Here is a 22,182-nt window from a genome sequence, read left to right on the forward strand (position 1 = left end):
TTCCTGCTGAGAAACTTTCCACACATCATTGTATATCGCATACAAGAAGCGCTTCTGAGGTAGATTTTGAGGACCTAACAAGAAGTCCTGTAATCCCACATCATCAGAAAGAAGGGACGAGTGTTGTTTCACCTGGGACAATGTTGAGGTTTTTAGCCAATTAAGGCACAACTTTCCAACACTGTAAGTTGTCACCAGCCCTGAGTGTTTGGTCTGCACATAACGCAGGTCATGCCTGCAAATCTTGAAACCCTTGGTGTTACTCAAACTGTGCCTGACATCTTTTATTATCCAACGGGCACACTGATCATCCCTATTAATTTGTATCTGATGAATTGTATGTGCCATTGTTTAGCATGGTGCCAAGTGTTTCCTTCCTGTGTTTTGAAAGCTGCCACCAGTTTTCAAATCGTGAAAATGCGGAATTATGTGGTGTGTTGAAATCCTTGATTTTAGCTAAACCAAGACATTTTTGTTGCACAGTTTTGTTTAGGAAAATAACTTGTTGTGGTTTAAGGCATGCTCTAAACAAAGGCTCGTTCCCCTGAACCTGCCAATCCTTTGTCCCCAATTTGATTTAACATTGATAGTGTCCCTCCAAAAGTCAAACCCATTGTTGGACAGCTGGGAAAGAAAAGAAGCAGAGTATGTCAGTTTGCTGTTTGTCAGCATATTTGTCTTTGCAGGTGATGGTGCAAGCTCATAATGAGACACTGGGTTTAATGTATCATAACCAAAAAAATAAGCAAACTTTTGTGCAAATGATTTTTAACTACCCCGTGCTGGTGTAGGGGCAATGTTCCCATTGTGTGTAATTAAAAACATTACACGGAGTACTTCTTGCAAGAAGTCATGGCCATAATGTTGAAAAGAAAACATTTTGTCATAATTAGACGTGCTTTCGTACAGTTCATCAGAAGAAAAACCAGTAGAATGCTCAAGCTCTTCTAGCATTTCATGCACTGTATCAATATCCCAATCATCAGAGACAGTACTAGGGGGGATGATACCATTAAGAGAAATACAGAATACATAGGGTATTTGCAAAGTTGTGTGGGACCATACAGGTCATAAGGTACCCTATCCTGAACACTCTCATCATGTTGACCAGGGAAGGGTTTCTTCGTGCTTTGTGTGATGAAGAATGTGTGGTGAAAATCAAGTTCACCTGTTGTACAGCAGATCGTTATTGGAGATAGTGTCCATTTTTGAGCAAGAAAGACTGTCTCAAAGCCAATCCAAAGGACCAGGAAAAGAATCGCAATTGTTATCCAAAGGTGTAGTCATGGAGGAGCGAAGTAAGTATTTTCCAACCAAAAATAGAAAACGCGCAGTCTCATCCGAAACTGTAGAGATGGAGGTGCTGGTGGATCAGATAAATCTTGGGAAAAGTCATCAAAGTCAATGAAGTAATGGAAGGCAGTATGATCTATTTTTGGCAGCTCAGCAGGTTTTATAGAACTGGGAGATGGCTCGTTCCTAGGTTTATTTTCATAAATAGCATTTGTGTCAGGATACCGAATTGAAATTTGTGTTTCTATAAAGGTTGATTGTATAGTAGTTGTAGAAACCGGTAGAAGGGATACTTCATTGCTGGTTACAGCTGTCTACTGTTGGAGAGAGGATCAGCTGTTAAGGCTTCCATTTGAGGTTCATGTGTGGTAGCGAGAGAAGGCAGGTAACTACCCTGGAGCCCACGCGGCGTACTGTTAAGAATCGGCCACATTGTGTGGTTTTATCCTAGTCCTAGTGAGAGACTGCTGAGCATCTAGGAACAGTGTCCTAGTGAGATACTGAGTATGTCTGGAGTGCAGTCCTAGTGAGCAACTGCTAAGTATGTCTTGAGTACAATCCTAGTGAGCTTTTTGACTGAACAGCAGTGTTCACCCCCCCCCCCTCCCCCCCTTCCTCCCAAGGACCTGGAGACCCTTACAGGTGGGAGGTAGTGCTTTACAAGAAGACAGATTGATTGTGGATGATTTGCTTTTTGTGGTGTTCTCTGGGGTGACGAATAGGAATGCAATGCATAAGAGGACCCTCTTGAGGTGGATAGTCCTTTGCCTAAAGATCTGTTACACACTAGACAAGAAGTAGCCCCCGGAATGTTGGAGAGCAGATTCTACCAGGGTAAAGGCTGCTTCAACTGCTTAGGCTTGTGGAGTGCCTGTCCTTGACATCTGCCAGGCTGCAATGTGGGCATCATTGACTACGTTCATTAAGCACTACAGCCTTGAAAGCCAGATCTGCTAGGAGGAGCACTTTGCCCGCTTCTTTCTACAGCAAATGTTTGGCTTGAGTCCACACCAAAAACCCTCCATTTGAGGAGTTACTACTTTAGTATCTATTCTGAGGTGAGAAATCAGTGGTTAAAAGTATCCATCAGAAGAACTAGTTACTTACCTTTAGTAACAGGTTTTTTCTGATGGCTCCTTAATCTAACCACAGATTTTTCACTGCCCTCTCACCTCCCTGTTCTGTGGAATGGGCTATTTTCATAATCTAAGATGGTCACGTTAGTATTTAGCACACTAGTACTAACATTTGTTCACTTTCCGTGTTTGAAGAAGCAGAAAGTGAAGAATAACAAACTGACATTCGCGCACAAAGGTGGAGTTTACATGCATCTCCACTCTGTCACCCCCAGGTTGGTACAGAGCCAATGTGAAGCCACACGACACCACCTAGTGCCACAAGGGAGCACTGCAGAGAAAGGTTTCTGGATCCAGTCTGTTGCCTGAGAAGTGATCTAAGGTGAGGAATCTGCTGTTAGAGTATCCACCAGAAACAAATAATTACTGATGGTAAGTAACTTGTTCTTCTTACATATTGACTTACTTTTGGAAGCCAAAAAACGTTTTTTATATGATGTACATGTTTGTGAGTCTAATCATATGTGTCCTGCTGTGCGAGCGTATTATTTTATTTGTAACAATTTAGCATATTTCATTCTTTAGTATCCATTTTGTGTTCAAGAGAAAATATTTTTCACCCCTTTTCTTTGCATTGTAATGTTTGTGATCACCTTTGAATACAATAATATTAATTTTATTATTTGTTTGAATTATTATTTTTTATGATAGTTTTTTATTTGAGTAAATCTGTTTGAATAGCATCTAGCATTCAATTGTATCTGAGGTAGCACAATCTTTTTGACTTTTGAAGAAACCTCAGTTAATTTTGTTGAGTCTGTCGATGTCTTATTTATGTCATGTTTTGCAATGACCAAGTATGTTCTAGAGAATGCAATCAAGATGCCATTTGCAAAATATTTTATGTATATACTTAACACGTTGTAGCACACGTCGGGCATATTCTATAAATGACATTATACTTGTGGCAGTAGCACCAGTGTAGTTATGGTTGAATCATCAGTTTTCATAGGAAATTATTTGTTTTCTGAATAAGTGTGGTTTTGTTGAAATTTGCAAAAAGCTTTCCCAAATTAACTGCATACAAATTGGATTTTTCTGGGCAAGTTTCGTGCAAATCTATCAAATGGGGACCAACAAAAGCGAGGGTGGGCAAAAGTGTGATTTCACATTTCAATTGCCGCTATTCAAAACAAAGTCCTATGTAAACAGAAGCTATGATCAAAGCACACAGTAAATATTTTCACTCTGTAATTTCATAGGTGGGCACATGTAATGTGCGCAGTTACGCATCCAGAAGTACGGTTTCTTAATGTTGCTGAAAGGACTTTAATAGACATTAGCAGAATAGATCAGGAGAGATATAAATTGGTGAGTACAAAAGTAATTTTTTCTGTTTTACAAGTTAAGCTCGCTAGCAATAGTAGCCTATTGTCGGGCTACACAAATTAAGTTCCGGCAATCGGCCAGCTTTCATTTCTTGACTTTTATTTTATCAGTTGGTTTGTTCATACATCCGAGCACTGCCCAGGGTTTGTGAGCCTTAATTATACCACATTAATTTCCTCAGGTAATCATACTTTTATGTTCAGATGTTTGACTTTACTTTTAAAGAAAAACACTTTTAACAAAGCTTTCCTCATTTCAGGAAGTACGCTTGACCATAAAATATTTTGCATCAGTTCCCAACATTTGAGTATGCTTATGGTGTAACAAACAATTGCTGCAATCATGCGCCCTTTCTCATCCTCTGCTACTTCTAAAGGCATCACCTTGTTCCTGTACAGTTGACCAATGCAAACTCCATTATGCCAGGTTTTCACCCCGTAGTATAATTTCTCCTTCTTTTCTCATGCAATTGTTTTCTTTTTGTCTAGTCAAATAATCAAAACACCTTAAATCTATAGGGGCACGTAACGTCATAACTGTCTATTTCTAAATAGCACAACGCTAGAAGGCTTACCATTAGGAAATCCTCTTTCGTCTACTAAATGTGGTGACTGTCTTGCGATTTCTAGCTTTTCTTACATACTTCTGTAGTACATTCATAATGTTGAGGAATGTGTTTCTTCTCAAAATTGAGCTATTAGTATTTTAGCCACAAGTAGTAATTAGAAAATTAGGGGCAAATCCCTTCCTTGTGTCCTGTTCCCTGAAGGGGACTGAGGTACAGGATCATTATCTCAGGGTCTGTTTGAAAATGGAAACCCACCATCCTTCTAATTGCTACTGGGACATCCTTACAATTGGTTCGTAGTTTGGGAGCATGAACAGCAAATATTGAGTGGATCCCCTCTCTCTACTATTCCTCCAGCATAGAACTTTAACTGAGAGGAACATTTTACTTAATTTGTCAGGGGTTGGGTAAAATCCTGACATTACTTTCATGGTTGACCCTTTCTGTTGGATTGATATATTAGATTTGGTGATGGCTTTCCAAAGGTCCAAAGGTTTTCACATTTGTTCTGCGATATCTCCTTTGCTATGTCGGTTTCTCAATTAACTATATGCAGGCTTTTCACCTTTAACAGTGGTGTAGTGAGACGTTTACATAGGGTGGACACTGGGTCTCTATTCCAGGTAAAATTAGAGCTCTTCTTTTCAAAGTGTGTTTCCTCTCTTGTGGCTAGCTCTCTAGTTATTGTTTGTATCGCACCTCAATTTATCTTTCGTTTTCTAGAATGTTTGCAATTAATGAAGGACCTGATTTGTCAACCCACAAACAGGCCCTGTATAGTTCCAGTTCAGACACTTATTGTATTTATTTTTTCACATATCACTTCCTGTATTTCTTTTTATCATATTTTCATGTTTAAGCAACCAATTCGCATCCCAGAAACGCTTGCCAGCTACTGCCTGATTTATGTGTGCCCAGTACATAACTGCATTCACTTTGTGTCTATCTCCACATCAAGTTGTGTAGCTTTTTTATGTCTGGAAATCCTTGTCGACTGCTTTGAGGCCCTCCTTTGCCATACATCAGCATTCAAGCTTCTTTGAATCTGTTGGCACATGTATTTTTTGATTGTAAGAGCCTCAAACAAATCTGGACATTTTGGGACTACATTAAGTTTTACAGTGAATATGTTGCCATCTAGGATATGTACAAGTGTTTTTGCATCTGCATACTCCTTCCTGGATGGCCTGAATTAACGAGGATATAGTTGCCTCATAAGACTGCTATTTTGAGGTATATGTAGACCATAGGTATTTTACCAAAATGTGCAATATTCTGAAAGGGGTCAAGGTCTGCAGTGTGTTTTTCCCCCCCTTGGTCTAGTTTGGTTAGCAACAGGCTGTGTCTTGAGACTGTGCCATTGTCTCGCAGCACCTCCAACAGAGGAATGTACAGCAGTGACACTATGTCATTATGCCATTATGCCATGTGTATATAGCAATCTGTTATTCTGTGTTTCCAGACATCATGCTTTATATTATCCAGAGTTAATGTAACATCAATACCAGAATCTTTGTTATTGGAAGTGGAACTCCCTTCTCTTCCCTCAAAGTAATCCGAAACATTTTGACTGCACCCCATTGACCTTGACCCTGGCTTTGAGTGACCATTCTCACAAAGATTCTCCCCATTGCAGCCTTCTGAATCACTTCTTGCATGAAGGCTCAACTCATCCACCCAAAAGTCTTTTCAGCATCTAGCGCAATCGGAGCCTTTTTTATTTTCTTCTTGTTTGACTTTTATACAAGGTGATCTAACTTTCTTGTGTTGTCAAATTTTGTATTCCCCGTGACTAATCCCAGTTGATATGTGTATTGGTTTGTGGAGTAGCTTGGCTAGTTTGTCAGAATATTCATATTTTGCCTAAAGTGAGCAATTTTATGGCCCTTTAAGCGCTGCATAATAATGGATCTTTCTCCAGTTGAAGGAAGGCCAACATGTCTGCCTCTTAACATTGACTGAGTGGCCTTCCCCCTGTTCACCATTTTTTCCACTCTTTAACCATTGTGGGAACCAACTCCTGTGCAAAAATCTTATAATGGTCCCTGGGGAAACCATTCGGAGCTTTAAGCAACTTAGTAATTTTATTGCCTTAATGACATCTTAATGAATTTCTCTGTCGATTTTGAGGCCAACAGTGCTCCCCTCCATTTAGGAAATATTGCTGAAATAATGTCTTGTCGAGAAACGTTCTTCCATCCACATGAATCTGTGCCCTCTGCCTAAAGGGATTCTTACGGTTGTCTGGAGAAGTGTTGCCTTTTCCCATGCCCACTTCCATTCCTCAGGCCACTATTGATCAACATTTACTTTTAAGAAATTACCCAAATGGATTTGGTTACCTGTTTTGTTCACTTTTCTTTTATTTGCCAGTAATGCCCTGTCAGATCTTTTAACTAATAATGTGTACAATAGGCCTGATTTATAGGAGGATCTTCAAATTTGCTCCAGATCTTGTTTGTGGGACACCTCTGATTGTTTTAGGTTGTATTGAAGCTTAAATTGGAGTAGGCCTCCAGTATATCTTTTTCCTGCAGCAGCTAGGGCCAGCAATACTCATTACCACAGCTGTCAAAGCATCTCTTAAAAAAGCCTATGTCATTCACTTTCAGATATTCAGTGATAGTGTCCTCTATTTCTTGTGTATGTACTGTGTCTTGCAGCTGATGCCTCTCCTGTCCCCAGAATCCCTTAAATATTGCATAAACAGACTGTGTTTGGGTGTCGTCCTTTATCATGATACACTATTATGCAATCTTCCACAACTGACAGCAGTTCTTTAGATACCTACAACCTTTTTATCCTTGTGCATGAGTGTTGCGGATGTAAATAAGTGGTGTAATCCCTCTATAGATTGTATTCTGCAACCTATAAGGATAGTTTCAAAAGTGCCCAGGCTCCCACCCCAGATTGTTTTAACTCTGTTTATCCTACCTGATTGAAGTCCCCTGTCCGAATGAGTTGACATTCTGCAATTCCAGTCCTTTATGGAGAATCTTGTGTGAGCCACTATTGTCCTTGTTTGGGTGCATGCAGTATTTCTATTGTGATTGCCTCCCAACCACCCCATTCTGGCCTTAATCAGGGTATAGCCACCCAATTGAATGCATTTGTTCAGGATTCTTAATCTCAGGAATTCACAGATTGCCACCCTGAATTTATTTCCTGGTAGCAGAGTAATATTTTGCCATGAACTTGCCCAGTTCTCTTCTTGAAGTGGGTCTCCCGCAGCAGCAGCACCAGCACCAAATCTGCTTTCTTGACCTCCAGAAATGCATGTAATTCAGATCATTTTGATGGGAGTTTTAGGCCGGTGATGTTAAATGCTACAATAAAATATTGAATTCTAGAATAGTTTTACTGGAATGTGGTCTTTGCTTCCTCGTGTTTCTGTTGCCCTCTTTGTTGCATTTGGGTTGGTCCCCTACCCTCAACAGCTGAATTCCTAACATTTTTCACTGTGCCCCAAAACCACAACCAACATTTTAGTCAACGTAAATAAATAAGGTAAGTAAAAGAAAACCTAAACCATAAGCTCCATATCGAGATTGATATCTACATGCATACCTGTGGTCCTCTTCTTTGGCCTACATGCCTGAACAGGTCTCTCCTGCGTCCCTTAGAGAATCCCAGCTACCTGTCTATGTCCCCTAAAGTGTATCACCAGAGGTTCCACCCCCTACGTATTCAAAGGGAATCAATTTCACCATATTGAGTGTTTTTTATGAGCTGTCCCCTTTTTTACTTTCCCTGTCAGTATTTTCAAGCCTCTCCAGTTTCTGGTGATTTTAAAGCTGCCTTTGATATGTTTCCCTTGTGGTTTTCATCCATGGTGTGGGTCTGAGGTTACCCTCCTTTGAGTTCTGAATGCAATTAGAATATCTTCAGACCTTTGTTTACTTCCACAGTTTGATGAGTGACCCCATAGCGCTGAAACTAGAGTCTGCACGGTAAGGTCTACCTAAATCTGACATCTTTAACTGCAAATGTGTCTTCAGTTTGGTAGGTCTTGTTGTGAACTGACCTCTTGATCCCCCAAGCTCTGCTTAAGCACTCTACATGTGTGGAGACAGAGTCATCTAGCCCACACTCCTAATGTGTTAAAAGAGTGCTTGGCTGCTACTTGTGAGAAAGGGGGCCAGCCTGTTTCGAAAGTGATACTGGCCAGTCTCAGAAACTGTAGCAAATCTCTCACCAGGCCATATTTGCCTGTTTCTAGCTCCTCCTTCAGTGCTGGCTTTGAATATACTCTTTTTCCATATCCATAAGTGTTTCCCCTTCCAGTTTGTTTGCTTAACAGTGCCATCAGTTCTATTGGCAATACCTTCTTCAAGTCATCCATATGCCTACCCAACCTGGCAGAGGGCGATCTGAAATGAGTCCCCGTGCTGCTTGTTGTTCCGCTCACTCTGCTGAGCACCCAAAGCCTATCACCTCATGTGGAAGAGTTACCGAGTTATCTCAGGCAGGTACCTTGGTTGTTTTACTGTCATTTCTTTACTAATGCAGGTACCAACTTTCATTACTTTACCTAAAACATTGGTGGTTCAGTTAGGCGCACTCCACCAGAGACCTCAATTCCTCCTTCTCTCTTGACCACCTGGCCAAACAACGTTTTGAAGGACCATACTGGGTCCTCGACAGCTGCCTTCCCTTCTGGAAACCTTCAAGGCTTCAGCTGGCCCATCTCCCACTGCTACAGTGTACACTTGCCTGTGGTGCCTGCTGCTCTTTTGCCAAGGTCTCCTCACTGCCTCCACATGCCCATGAAGCCATTTCTTTTTGGTTTCATGCTCTGGGGCACTGAGCGGGAGGAGGTAACCTTCTCTATTCATGCCATATTGTCCTCTCCTTTGCTGTTCTCCCTATTCCTTAGATAACGACTCGCTCCACCCGATTTTTTACTGTTCTTTATGCTCTGATATTGGATTTTGATATAGCACCCTTTCACGCTAGTGGAGAGGCAGGTGTCTGGCTTCTGGCCAGAGTTTCAGCAAAAATGTGTCTTCCCTGCCAATGTCACAACCAGAATTTGACTTTTGGAGGCATATTCATTTATTAGTAGAACAGGTGCTAGAATACAGTCTACTGATAAATGGTAGTTGTACAATATGGAATTGTTCTCATTCTTAAACATTGATTACAAAACTAAAATGTGTATAATGCTCTAGTGCAATTATCAGTAAGTGCTGCTTAGCAGCTAGCATCTTCAGGGAGGACATCGAGCTATGGGCACCCTACTTGAATAAGCCCATGCATCCTGCTGTCATTATCCCCGAGTCATGAAAAAGCTCCATGCTGCACCCAATCCACAAAGAGAGAGCTAATACAACACCTGAAAACTATAAGCTAATCGCTCTTTTAGACGCAGATGTGTGAATTGTAGAATTAGATCAAAGACAATAATACCATCCCATATTACCAAACGGAATTCAGGCCAAATGCCTCCACAATGGACAACGTGATGGCTCTTTTCTATTTGGCGGCCAAGGCCTTCAAAAAATCTTCGGATCCGTTCTATGCCTTCATTGGTTGCAGCGTGGCATTTGACAGAGTTGACCGAAATATACTATGGGGCAATTTGGCCGTTTGGGCAATCCCAAAACAACTTCTGGCAGCCTTCACAGCCTTGTATACAAACACCTAGGTTCAGATAAGGGTAACCCAAACCCATGTCACCTCAAAAATTCATACAAACCAAGGCGTTAAAGAGGGATGTGTCATTGCCTCTATCTGGTTTAATCTGTATCGAGCAGACTTGGGCTCGGAATTGCTGAAAGAGAATCTCTTGCCACCAAAACTGGGTCTCCCAAAATTACCCTTTATAGAATATGGGGTCGACCTGGTGATACTGAACCATACACGCATTGGCATGAACAGGGCACTGGGCATATTACACACCTGTAACACCACCAGCTCCCTGCTTGCGAATGCTACAAACACTAAACTTTCGATCTTTGGATAAAGGGCCAAAAAATATCAGCTGTTATGGCATCTGGGCTCCCTTTTTTTTTATTTTTTTTTTAGAAATCTGTTTATTGTATATTCAGAAATTGTACATTACAGTAGAAAATAGCATAGTGTACTGATACAGGTAGCTCATAAGCAATGGTCGTGTTAACATGCAGAAATTATACCACAAGAGCGACCCTCAGTTCTTCCTTACGAGAAAGGCCTCCTTAATTGTGATCGCGGCCTTAGTGCCCCTGTGTACCTTAATGCCCTTCCCTGTATGGTGGGTTGTAGGGAATACGCATCGTTAGCGCTGACAATTCACCTTGATGATCCCATAAACAGATCGCCAATTCTATAATCCACAACCAAACTACATTATCAGGAAAAACAATTTCCCCCATCACAGAACAACTAAGAAAAAGACAACTGCAGCAGCGCCCATCATTAGCCCAAGTGTCTTCGGCCCGTTTCCCATCATGCCCCCTCCCCTCAAGCCTCGCATCCCCATGCTCAAGGTACCGCACCCAACGTGGTGTAAGATGGTCTGTGCCTTGTCAATGTGACCAACACTATGGCACCATGTGTCACGGAACCCTGTCTGGTAGATCATCCCCGTGTCAATGCGCGCAGCTTCACCTGACTACCCCCCATTGTCTTCTGCGATAGCCACTCCCAGTTGCAGCATAGATTGCACCAACTCTTCCCACTGGGACGCTATGGGTGTCGACCGGAGCCCCTATGTTTCCTCCCTCCGGAGGGCTACCCCTTCTGCCTTTGCCCATACCATAAAGGAGCCTCGCCATGCCTTCGCGTGTGGGGGGGTGTCCGCCTTCCAGTGCTTAGTAAGAAGCCGCATCGCCACCACTATCCCCAGATCTATGAATCTGGAGGTGACTTTTGTGGAGGGCGTTCTATGAAAAAGGTGAAGTAAATAGGTTGACCATTCAAAGGGGATATCACGCCCTGTGCACTCGCAGAGTACTCCCTGTACTGCCTGCCAGTAGGCGTTCAACGCAGGGCAGCCCCATAGCATATGAATCAGGCCCACATCTAGCTCCTCACAACGGGGGCAGCAGGCGTCCACACGATGAAAGTATCTGATAATAGACGCGGGCGTGAGGTACGCCCTATGCAAGATGAAAAATTGTATCTGGCGAAAGCGCATGTTCCTAGGGACTCTCCTCGGGCCCTGTAGTACCCTCTCCCACTCTTTGTCAGTCATGGGGCGGTCAAAGTCTGCCTCCCACTTCGCTCGCAACGACACCAAGCTGAACGCAGCGTGTGCTCGCGTGCCGCCGCAAACCACTTAACCAGGTGCCTCCCCCTTCCCATCACATGCAGGTACTGCACCACTAAATGCTGCTCCGGTTCCTCCCGCAGGTCTCCCCATCGCTCCGCCAGAGTCTCCATCAGAGCCCGGTGTCGAAGAAACTGGCCCGGAGCCAGTCCCGTCTCCTCCGCTAGAGCGGCAAATGACAGAAGAGTCCCATCATTGTATAGTTCCCCCAGAGTGTGAACATCAGCCACATTCCAATCCTCTAGTTCCGGGGCCCGGAGTACCCCACGCCCACTAGGGGAGCCCTCCAACAGGATGGCAGGTGCATAGGGAGTCATGGACCGGGTGAGACGGAGACACCGACGGTAACATTTGTACGCCACCGCTAACCGCATCGGTGCAGGCCTCACCACTCCTGCAGCTGGGTGGAAGAGCTTGAGTAAGTCAGCCAACGAGAGAGGGGGGCACGCCGACATCGCCGTGTCCTCACGGCCTCTGTCCGCCAACCAGCGGGCTATCCACTGCAACTGTGCTGCCAGGTAGTAATGTTCGAAACATGGCATTGCGAGTCCTCCCTGACCCACAGGAAGATACAGTTTGGGTAAAGCAACCCTGTGTCTCGCCGCGCCCCATACGAAGTCCCGAAGGGATCGTGTCAGACCCGTGAAAAAAGACGCCGGGACATAGAGCGGCAGATTGGCAAAGTAGTATAGGAGACGAGGCAGAACCACCATCTTTACCAGCGCTATTCACCCAGTAACCGACAGGGGAAGCGTACTCCAGAACTTCATCTGAGCCCTGATCGCAGTTACAGCTCTCCCCAGATTACCCTCAAGCAGATCTGCCGGTTGGCGGTGCACCTGGATGCCCAGATAGCGGAAAGTGTCCGGCTGCCACTGTACCTGTACTCCCCCCAAGACGATAACCAGGGTCTCGGGTGCATGCCCGAATGCGTAAAGGCAGGATTTGGCGGCATTTACTCGGAGTCCCGAGAGCTCCTCAAACTTGCACAAGATACGTTCCAGTTCAACAGGGATACAAGACACGTCCCTGATAAATACCAGCAGGTCATCCGCATATAGGGACACCTGATGCGTCATATCGCCTAGCGGGATGCCACTAGCTAGCTCTTTGCGAAGCAACGCCACCAGTGGCTCCATCACGAGCGCGAACAGGAGGGGAGACAGTGGACACCCTTGCCTAGTGCCACGTCCGACCGGTATGACGTCAGATATGTACGGCCCAGTTTTTACTCTCACCGTGGGGTTCTTGTACAGCAGGGCTGCAAGCTGAAGAAAGCCGAGGCCCAGCCCAAAGTGGGACAGCGTCGCCACCAGGTACCCCCACTCCAGACAGTCAAAGGCCTTTTCAAGGTCCAGAACTAGACAACCCGCCCTGGGCCATCGCTGGACACTGTTCGCTGCTACACGAAAAAATCGCCGCAGGTTAAGAGAGGTACTGCGTTTGGGCACAAAACCATTCTGGTCCCCATGTACCAGCGTCTGCACTACCTGCGCCAAACGCTCCGCTAATTTTTTCGCCAAGATCTTGTAATCAGTGTTGAGGAGGGCCAATGGGAGGTAGGATCCCATCTGAGTGGGGTCCCTTCCAGGCTTAGGCAGCGAAATCAGATACGCTTCCCGCATTGACCCAGGCAGAGCACCCTCCTCAAGGGCAGCCAGGTAAAGGGTGTGCAGCCTGGGTATCAGTGTTTCTCTGTAGGATTTGTAGTATTCCGTCTGGAGCCCATCCGGGCCCGGCGCCTTCCCGGTAGCCAGAGAGGAGATCGCATCTCTAATCTCATCTACAGTGAGGGGGCATCCAAGAGACTCATGATGTTCCCTCGGGACCACAGGTAAGCCAGCAGCTGGTCTAACTCGCGTGCCTGTCAAGCTCCTGTCGAACGGTACAATTGCGTGTAGTGTGCCTTCAACGCCTGATGAATCTCCCATTGAGTGTGTACCAACGTTCCGTCTGGCCTGCATATGGCTGCTATCGGTGTACGAGCCGTCTCCTGCCGAAACAGCCAGGCCAACAGCTTTCCCGCCCTATCCGATGCAGCATGAACGCGAGCCGAGTGGGCCGCATAGTTGTGGCATCGCAGGCGCTCCAATAGTTCAGCATGTTGTGCCCGAAGCCCCAACAAGCGGTCCGAATCTTGACCGCCGCCCTCCCCATGTAGCTCACACAAGAGGAGGCGCGACTCCAGCTCAGCGAGGGAGCTAGCAAGTTGTTTGCGGATGTTCCGTGTCGCGCCTAAACAATGCCCCCTCATGCATACTTTATGGGCGTCCCATTCCAGCAGCTCGCTGCTTGTGGTGGCTTTGTTGAGGTAAAAAAACTGCTCAATTGCAGTGCCTAAGGAGGCGCGAAATTCCATGTCCTCCAGCGCCACTGATTGGAGACGCCACGTAGGGACTGGGGGTCTGTCGAGCCTCCGCCGGAGTCCCAATATGAGGGGGTTGTGATCCGAACACGTCCGGCCCAGTTATTCGGTCCGGACCACCAGAGGAAGCACCAAATGGGAGCCCACCACCCTGTCCAAGCGAACATGGAGGCCGTGCACTGCCGAATAATCCGAGTATACGCGGTCGTCCGGGTGCAGGTTGCGCCACACATCAAGTAGAGCCCAGCGCGACATCCAGTTGGCCAGAGCCTGCGCGTTGGAGCCCACCTGTGCACCGCGAAGAGGCGGGAAGGAACGATCAAGCTGCACGTCAAGTACCGAATTAAAGTCCCCTCCCAACAGCCAAGGCATACCTGCATATGGTGCCAGCACCGTGGACAGACTATCTAAAAAGGAAGACTGCTCAACATTTGGTGCATATATCGAGCCCAGCAGCACCTGCTGTCCGTCAAGCTGCCCGTGCACTAAGGTGCATCTCCGGGCTGGGTCAACCAATGACTCTAGACAGGCGAACGAGGTGCCCGCCCTCACCCAGACCAATGTGCCCCTAGCATGTGCCGAGCAGGTGGTGCCAAATACCTGTCCCCTCCAGCGAGCGCGCACCCTGTCTATTTCCCTCGGCGTCATGTGCGTCTCTTGAAGGAGGGCTATGGCCGCTTTGTGTCTCTGCAGGTAGGCGAATACAGAATATCTACGCGCTGGCGCGTGTATCCCCCGGACATTCCATGTGATTACAGTTGTGTCGGCCATTTGTATCTGTCGTAGTCTACATGTTTGGTGGGGCATGGGGGATCACGACCGGCTCTGAGGGTAGGGTCCCTACAAGTCGATCCAGAGCGCTGCAGAAAGAACCAACTAAACAACAAAACAATTACATGAAACCATGTATGTGAACTCAGTAAAGAGGCCATTGTAACTGCCAGGGCAAACCCCCTCTAGGGTGTTCGTCCAAACTTCAAGCTAACGCTTAGTAAGTACAACTACGCCCAATGATGGCTAGCAGGGGTGGTGTGTGTGGCTTTGGCTGCCGTACATTGCTCCCAGACCGTGGCGCCTACGCTTGCGCAGTGCAAGCGTCTTTTACAGTTGGGACTGGGCCTCAGGTGGCGGGGGAACTCTAACCTACGCTGCATGAATCTCACGGGCGCAGAATTCTCCAAATATGTCCTTCCACCCTCTTCGGGAGAGACTCCCCTGGCCCCGTCTTTCCCCACCGCTCCCAACAACGCACACCATCCCACAAGCCAGACCCCCGTCCACCCTCCCACCACATTATGCATGACAAAGTTTAAAGTCTTCAGCCTGCGGACACCAGTTCTCTGCGCCTGTCTGCAGGAAGATGCACAGCAGCAGACAGTCTTTGCCTCACCTGCAGCTCAAACGATTTGATCAGAAGTCTGAGGAGTCACTGATGGCATCGCCTGATCATCAGAGAGCACCGTGGAGGGGGACGACGGGCCACTGGTCTCAGGAGATTTTTTGGGCAGGGGTGTTCACATCTCTCTGGCCAACCGGAGATCTGAGTGTTGCTACTGCCGCCAGCGCTCCCTGACGCTCCAAGCGCATCCGTTCCGGACTGGGGGCAACCCCGAAGCCCGCCTCCCCATCACCACGGGGCCCTCTCCCCCTCTTCCGTCTAGGTAGTCTCCATCGAAGTGTGTCAGGCCCCGACTCCGGCGGTCGCTGCCCACCACCGCGCCCGGTCTCCTCCAACCAATCCCACACCTCCGAAGGGGCATCGAAGAAGCGGGTTCCCTCTTGTGTGACCACTCGGAGGTGCGATGGGAACAACAGAGAGTAGGAGATTTCCAGTTCACGTAGGCGGCGCTTCGCCACCAGGTAGTTACTCCGCCGCTTCTGTACCACCGCCGTGTAGTCCGGGAAAAACACCACCTGTCCACGTCCCACTGTAAAGGTGCCCATCCTCCTGGTTTTGCGAAACACCACATCTCTGTCGCGGTAGTTGAGAAGCTTAAACAAGAAGGGGCGAGGTTGGGTGCCCGGCCTGGGCCTCTGTGCAGGGATTCTATGGGCTCTTTCCACCACAAACTGTGGGGAGAGCTTCTCCGGACCAAGCAGAGTTTGCAGCCAGTCCTCAACGTACTGCTCCGGCTGGTGTCCTTCCTCGCCCTCCGGTAGACCCACCACATGAATATTGCTGCGCCGGGAGCGCCCTTCTGCATCCTCTGCCCTGTCTTCCAGGACATGGAGGCGATCTATGAGGTCTTGCAAGGTGGCAGTGTGGGCGTTGACCACTGGCTAGACCTCCTGGAGGGTCTGCCTCTGCTGGGCCACCGTGTCTGCCAACCTGCGATGGTCCGCATGGAGGAGGGTGAAGTCTACCGTGACCTTGTCCATGCGGGCCTCTAGGGAGGCTTTCGTCAGTTCCAGTGTGGATCCGATCCGCTCCACCGCAGCAAGCACCTTGTCCAGTTTTGCCGCAAGCACCCCTGCCTGCGGCGTCACCCCGCTATCGTTTTTCTCCACCACGAGGGCCGAGTTGGTGGTCGGCGTCTGTCCATCCGGCGTCGCGTTCCGCAGCCGGCCCATGACTAACTGCTGCGCTTTAGGCATCCGCTGTGGGCCGTAACGCCAGGCGGCCAGTCCAGGCCCGACACCCGCGGGCAACTATCGCTGCGAAGGGCCCCAGCCGCCAGCTATCCGCCTCACTGCGAGTATGGGACTCTCAGAATGGGAAGTCGAGATCTGCTCCGGGGGGGGGGGGCCACACTTCACGTAACTCCCTGGCTCAACAGGGCCGCAGCAGCCGCCAGCCACTACTCACTCAGTGTCTTTGCTTGTCTCAGCGGCCACTCCTCTTCAGCCCCGGTATAGGCACCGGCATCTCCTCAAACCCTGGACCAGTTGGCCTACGATGGTGTGCCCCGCAGCCACCGCAGTTGCGACACCGCCTACCGCCGATCAGCACCACAGCACCTTCACCGAAGCTCCACAGCCAACTCCCCCCGGATTGTCCCCAATGCCAGCAGCGTCCAGTCTCCACACCCGATGATCGCCGGCTCCGGGCCACTGTAAGTCACACCAGGTGACAGCAGCTGTGTCGTCGCCACCTCACTTCAGTGGCCCCTGCGGGCACCTAGAGTCCGAGTGCCACCTTCACCGCCTTTGCCTTCGCTGTTGCAGTTCACCCAACGTCTCTCCAGTGCATGTGTCAGATTGCGCGCTAATCTCAGGGGCCCACAGTAGTGTGCAAGCAGGTAGGCCGCTCCAGGGGGAGTCGTCTCCGTCCGCAACTCCGAATCTCCTGGTCCGCCACTGTCCTGGAGTACCTTCCAGGGGGGAGACACCACCCAGTTATTCCCGCAGCATGCCGGGCGTCAGGTGCAGGCCCCCACAGCACCTCACTGGTCCACGGCCAGGACCAGCCCACTGGGCTGCCCCCTACTCAGCGCCGCATACAGGTCCTCACCAGCTCCGCAGTGCCCCCGCGAGAGGAACCGTGCCGTGTCCAGGCAAGCTGCAATGTACGTCTCTCCTCCCGCCTTACGTTCATATGAGGTCTGCTTCCAGAGTGCCACAGAGAGAGGCGCCAGTCGCGATCAGCCGCACGCGCCCTCTGCACCGCAGCCACCGCGGCCTGGGGTCCTCGTGTCAGGCCGCGGGATCAATTTGTTGGCGCAGCCAGCCAACACTCACATCGCCGGCCGCGTTCTCCGGTCACAGGCGTTTCCCAGCGCCACAGGAATTCGCAGCAGCGGCGGCCCTCAGAGTTTGCACCGCTATGCCGGGGGAGTCTCAAGCTTTGTCCCCGCCGGCTTCCGAGGCCCAGCAATAACCCAGTCAGGAGAAAGTGCCAGGATAACGGCACCGATCGGCCGGGGACTCACTCACTAGCGGCCATTTCGTTCGCGCGCCAATCCACGCCCCATGGCATCTGGGCTCCCTTAACCATACCCATGACTGGCAAATCTAATTATCTTGGTGTCTGGCTGACCAACACATGCAAACCCTTTCTTCAGGTAAAAACCCTTGAAGGAAAAGCATCCAAACTTTGTTTTCCCTAACCAAACTTTACCACACATTACAGATCCCAACAGCTGAAAGGATCCGAATAGTTACGCGTGACAAATTGCTGCCCATCATAAGCTGTGGGCACCTCGCATTCCTCTGCATGCTCATAGAGACACTAGAGCACTGTCACATAGCTGTATACAGGAAAATATTTGGGTTTCCCAAAACAAGACACACACTGATTTCACTGGAGTTTGGGCTGGGGAACATGGACATTGAGTGTTGAAAGGATTAAATTAAATACTATCACCAAGTGGCCAGAGCAGATACAGATTCCATGAAAGGAGCCAGCCGAGTGATATTTCAGGACAAGAAGAGCGAGTGGCAAAGGAATCTCCACAGAATGCCTTACTAATCCATTTGTAACGTTGCAGCACTTGAAGTGTACCTTAAAGAAACCGGGCAAGCTCCTGTTAAAGGAGCAGGATATAAAAGAAATTAGACACATCCCGAGCTGCGTGGGCTCCACAAATCCCATGAAGACGTTCCCTGTCAACCATACCGGAGAGCGGACATGGGTAAACAAGCCCTAAGAAACATTTTATTGACAAGACTTCTGACACTGCCAATGTGGGAGTTTAAGGCTCACAGAATTACAAAACCACCAGGGCAATGGCAGTGCAGGTAATGCCCATATACCTGGAATCAGTAGAGCACTTGGTATGCTGCTGCCCAGCGTTGCTTCCTAAAAGATGAAATTTCCTATGCCCATTATTCTTGCAGATTGGTATAAGAACATGCAAACAGGCAGTTTTATATTTTCTCGTCTTATCTCCCTATGGAGTTAGCACGAATTGGCAAGTTCTTTGCTATAGCTGAAAGGATACTGAGGGACTATAGTCCACACTTGGGTACAATCCATCAGGCTGTATCAACTACGAACTTGTACAAGCTCAAATAGCAAACCTGCGGATTGGTAGACCACTTATCGTCCGGTCCTGTACCTGCCTCTATTTGTTTTACTGTCCTTTTTATGTTGGCTGTATGGTAACCTGCTTCTGTGTAGTAACCGAACTGTTTTGGTAGCACCACACTTTGCACTTTAGAACATAAGACAGGGCATAGCTTCTATATATTTTTAATATCCCTTTTATGTTAACTGCATTTTAAATTGGTACTCTGAAAATATTTGTATTAATTTGTTTGCACAGCACATTTCACTTTGGAACACACTTGCACTTATTTGCACCACATGGTGCATCCAGTACTAGGAGAGCTCTTCACGCCAGGGTCTATACTGTACTGATTCAGTCGTTTATTTCTCCTCCTTTATGCTGGTTGTTTGATTCATTGGTAATGAGACATAGCATTAAACATACTGAATGGCTGTCATAGGGCAGACAACATTGCATGTCCTACTTTTTAGTGATGGCTCTTGATTTTAGTCTAACAATTTTATAATGCGATTTTTGCTTGTGGATTTTGAAGGATTTATGGTCTAACTCCTGTAGGTATCATGAAGGAACTGTAAAGATTTTTATTAATCATGCAATAAAAGTTACTTTCCTAGTGCTGCTCTGTAGACCCATTAAAAAGAGTTTTACATTTTGCTGAGGAGTGCCATCAGATTAGATCAGTTTTCAATAATGTTTAAGTCTGTGTTATTTTACCATGGGGTGTTGCAAAATGGAAGCAATCATTAGAAGTGTTGTATTTTGTCATGCAAGTATTGTCCTTTCACTATTTTCAGAAATATGCGAGGTGGCACTTGACCTAGTTCAGCTAGAAGCAAGCAGCAAATTTATGGCCCCCCTATTGGCTCATTCCTAATTCATCCAGTATCCGAGACCTTCCCCATAAACATGATTTTAAATAATCCAAAAATTGATTGACTTCTTGATGCCCTGCAGTATGCAAAAAGAATTCCAATAACTTGAATATTTTGCAGTTTTTCCAACTGTATAGTGGTTAGATCTCCAGCACTGTTAGTCAGAGGTATTTGAGCAACCAAGAATGATAAATAAAACGTATTCCTTTTGACATTGGGTATTACTGTGTGATGTGTGGGTAATTTGTCAATATCTTTTTGTCCTTTGTTTTAAAGCAATTTTAGCTCTGAGATTTCAGTATTACGCATATTTGTATGAATTGGCCCAATTCTTAGAGTAATGTCTGCACGACGATATGCAAATCAACTCAAAACTGAAAATTGGATCTACTTTTGAGGCCAACTTAAGCTTCCGCCTGCACCACATTTTCTGTTGAATGAAATAGATTTTCCTGGGAACTCAACTATGGAGAGTAGAGCGGAAAACAGAGCTTCATTCTTCAAATGTTCTTCCAGTTAATTAAGCCATTAGTCACGTCAATGAAGTAAGGAACCTAGAAGTTCTCTTCAGGGCTGAACTGACCTTTCTTCCCAAGGTCAATGCAGTGGACTAGGGCATCAATCTGTAACTCTCTCCTTCGCACCCTCTCCCTTTGTCAGAAAGACAGGGTGAAATTGACAAGACGATTGGTGACGGCACAATCAAAATATTGCAATTCTGTGTACACTGGACCCTTAGAAAAGGCTCCAAAACAAGGATACCTTATTCTGCCTAAAGCTGAAGAAGTATGACCATAGAAAGCTAAAAAGATGCTTCACTGATCTAGGTACAAGCTAAGATAAAGTTCAAAGCAATCTGCACGCAAGAGTTACTAGGTCAACAACACCAAAATATATTCAGCTTTATGCCCCCTTTCAAGCCCAGCAGTACCCTGCACTCTATTTTTGCTTACGTAATTACCCAAAGAGTAGTTGTTCAATGAATCACGGAGGCAGGGCTTTGGGAGATCAGGCTCCTGAGGTGGAGAACTATTTGATTCCTAGTTTGTAGACAAAGCCCAATGACATGAGTTCTCTGGAAAAGCCTGAAAACTCAACTGCTCTTGCTCACCTTTAATGTGAGCTTTTGATGAAGAATATTGCCTTGAAGCCAGTTTAGCTTTCTCTTTCTCCCACGTATCTCTCTGCTCTGCCTCTTTTTTTCTTAAAGCTCAGATGTAACCCAAAGGCAACGTGCAGCGTTCTATAACACATCTTGAATAAATGAATGTAGTACGGTTCAATGGCTTACAATACCTTAGGCTAACCATCGTGCTAAATAAAATTCAATATGTTTCATTGTCATTGTTGAAGGATTAGTCCTCATTTAACCTCAACTATTAATACCCCGCCGTCCTACATTAGTACTTAAGGAAAGCTATTCTTACATTTTGTAGCTTGCATCCGATGAATCAAAGCTTCCAAATAACATAGTGAAACAAAAAAGTTTTTTTAAACATTGTATTCCTTATTATTCTAATTAAATGTGAAGTTGGCATCTTCTTTCTTGATATTCACCCATGAAAATGTGTTAGTGATTTCCATCCATGTTGTAATCGTAATCTCTAACCTTTGCATATATTTTTTATTGGAGAACTTTATACAGTGTAAGGTTTTAATCAAAAAGACGCTCTAATCTGAATTAGTTACAAAAAGAAAACCCTAATTTAAAAATGAGGAAGGCTTTTGCGTCACTAAAGGAATTTGGTTTTTTCACTTTGGATTTGCTTCTGCTGTGTGACCCCGTTTAAATAGTTTAATTTATAGTGCCTAATTCCAAAGTATATTTTTTGCTTTTTGGTTACCTTTTTTAGCACTCGTTGAATACAACTGGTTGTAGATGGTTCTTTTCCCAAAAATCTAGTATCTAAGTTTCTCATCTTTTGAAAACTGCTGGAGTCATTTTCGTGGTGATTCATTAATCTACGTTTAAATGCTTTCTACGGGGCATGGCCAAGCCAGCGACTAAAATGACTGCCCGGCTCTGAAGCTCCGTCCGACCATCCAGCTCAATGGCGTGTTCCTGTGCCGAACGCCGACCACGCGGGACAAACTCAATGTAACTGTTGCCTGAACCTGTGCTCTATCCTCCGATGCTGGAGCTGGCCCGTCTCCTGGCCCGCGCTTGCTGCACACTTCGCCGTCTTCGCCCGGAGCAGAACCAACGCAAGACTACGGTGAGAGCTGCCTCGCCCCCCTTGCACTGTGCGCCCGCGGCCCCCTCAAGTTACCGCATACTGCCGTGTTAGCGGTCGGCTCCGCAGGTGAGAAGCGCTGCTATCTTCAGTGTGGGGCCTGCAGGGGGAGGGGCGTGCGGCTCGCAGCTGCTGGTTCCGATGCTTCTCCTGCCTTCATAGAATCGGATAAAGGCGCTCTGAT

At 46.8% G+C, this 22,182-nt stretch overlaps 1 protein-coding gene across 1 annotated transcript in view; it reads left to right on the top strand.

The window, feature by feature from the left end:
* Positions 1–22,182, top strand: part of KDM4C (lysine demethylase 4C) — a 1,697,337-nt gene that overhangs the window by 1,192,345 nt on the left and 482,810 nt on the right. Inside the window, exon 17 of the mRNA XM_085633463.1 lies at positions 3,632–3,740. Within this exon, the coding sequence (XP_085489589.1) occupies positions 3,632–3,740 (109 nt within the window). The remainder of the gene's footprint in view (positions 1–3,631; positions 3,741–22,182) is intronic.

The sequence above is a fragment of the Triturus cristatus genome, chromosome 2_1, assembly GCF_964204655.1.
Source record: "Triturus cristatus chromosome 2_1, aTriCri1.1, whole genome shotgun sequence".
In the NCBI taxonomy this organism is placed as follows: domain Eukaryota; kingdom Metazoa; phylum Chordata; class Amphibia; order Caudata; family Salamandridae; genus Triturus; species Triturus cristatus.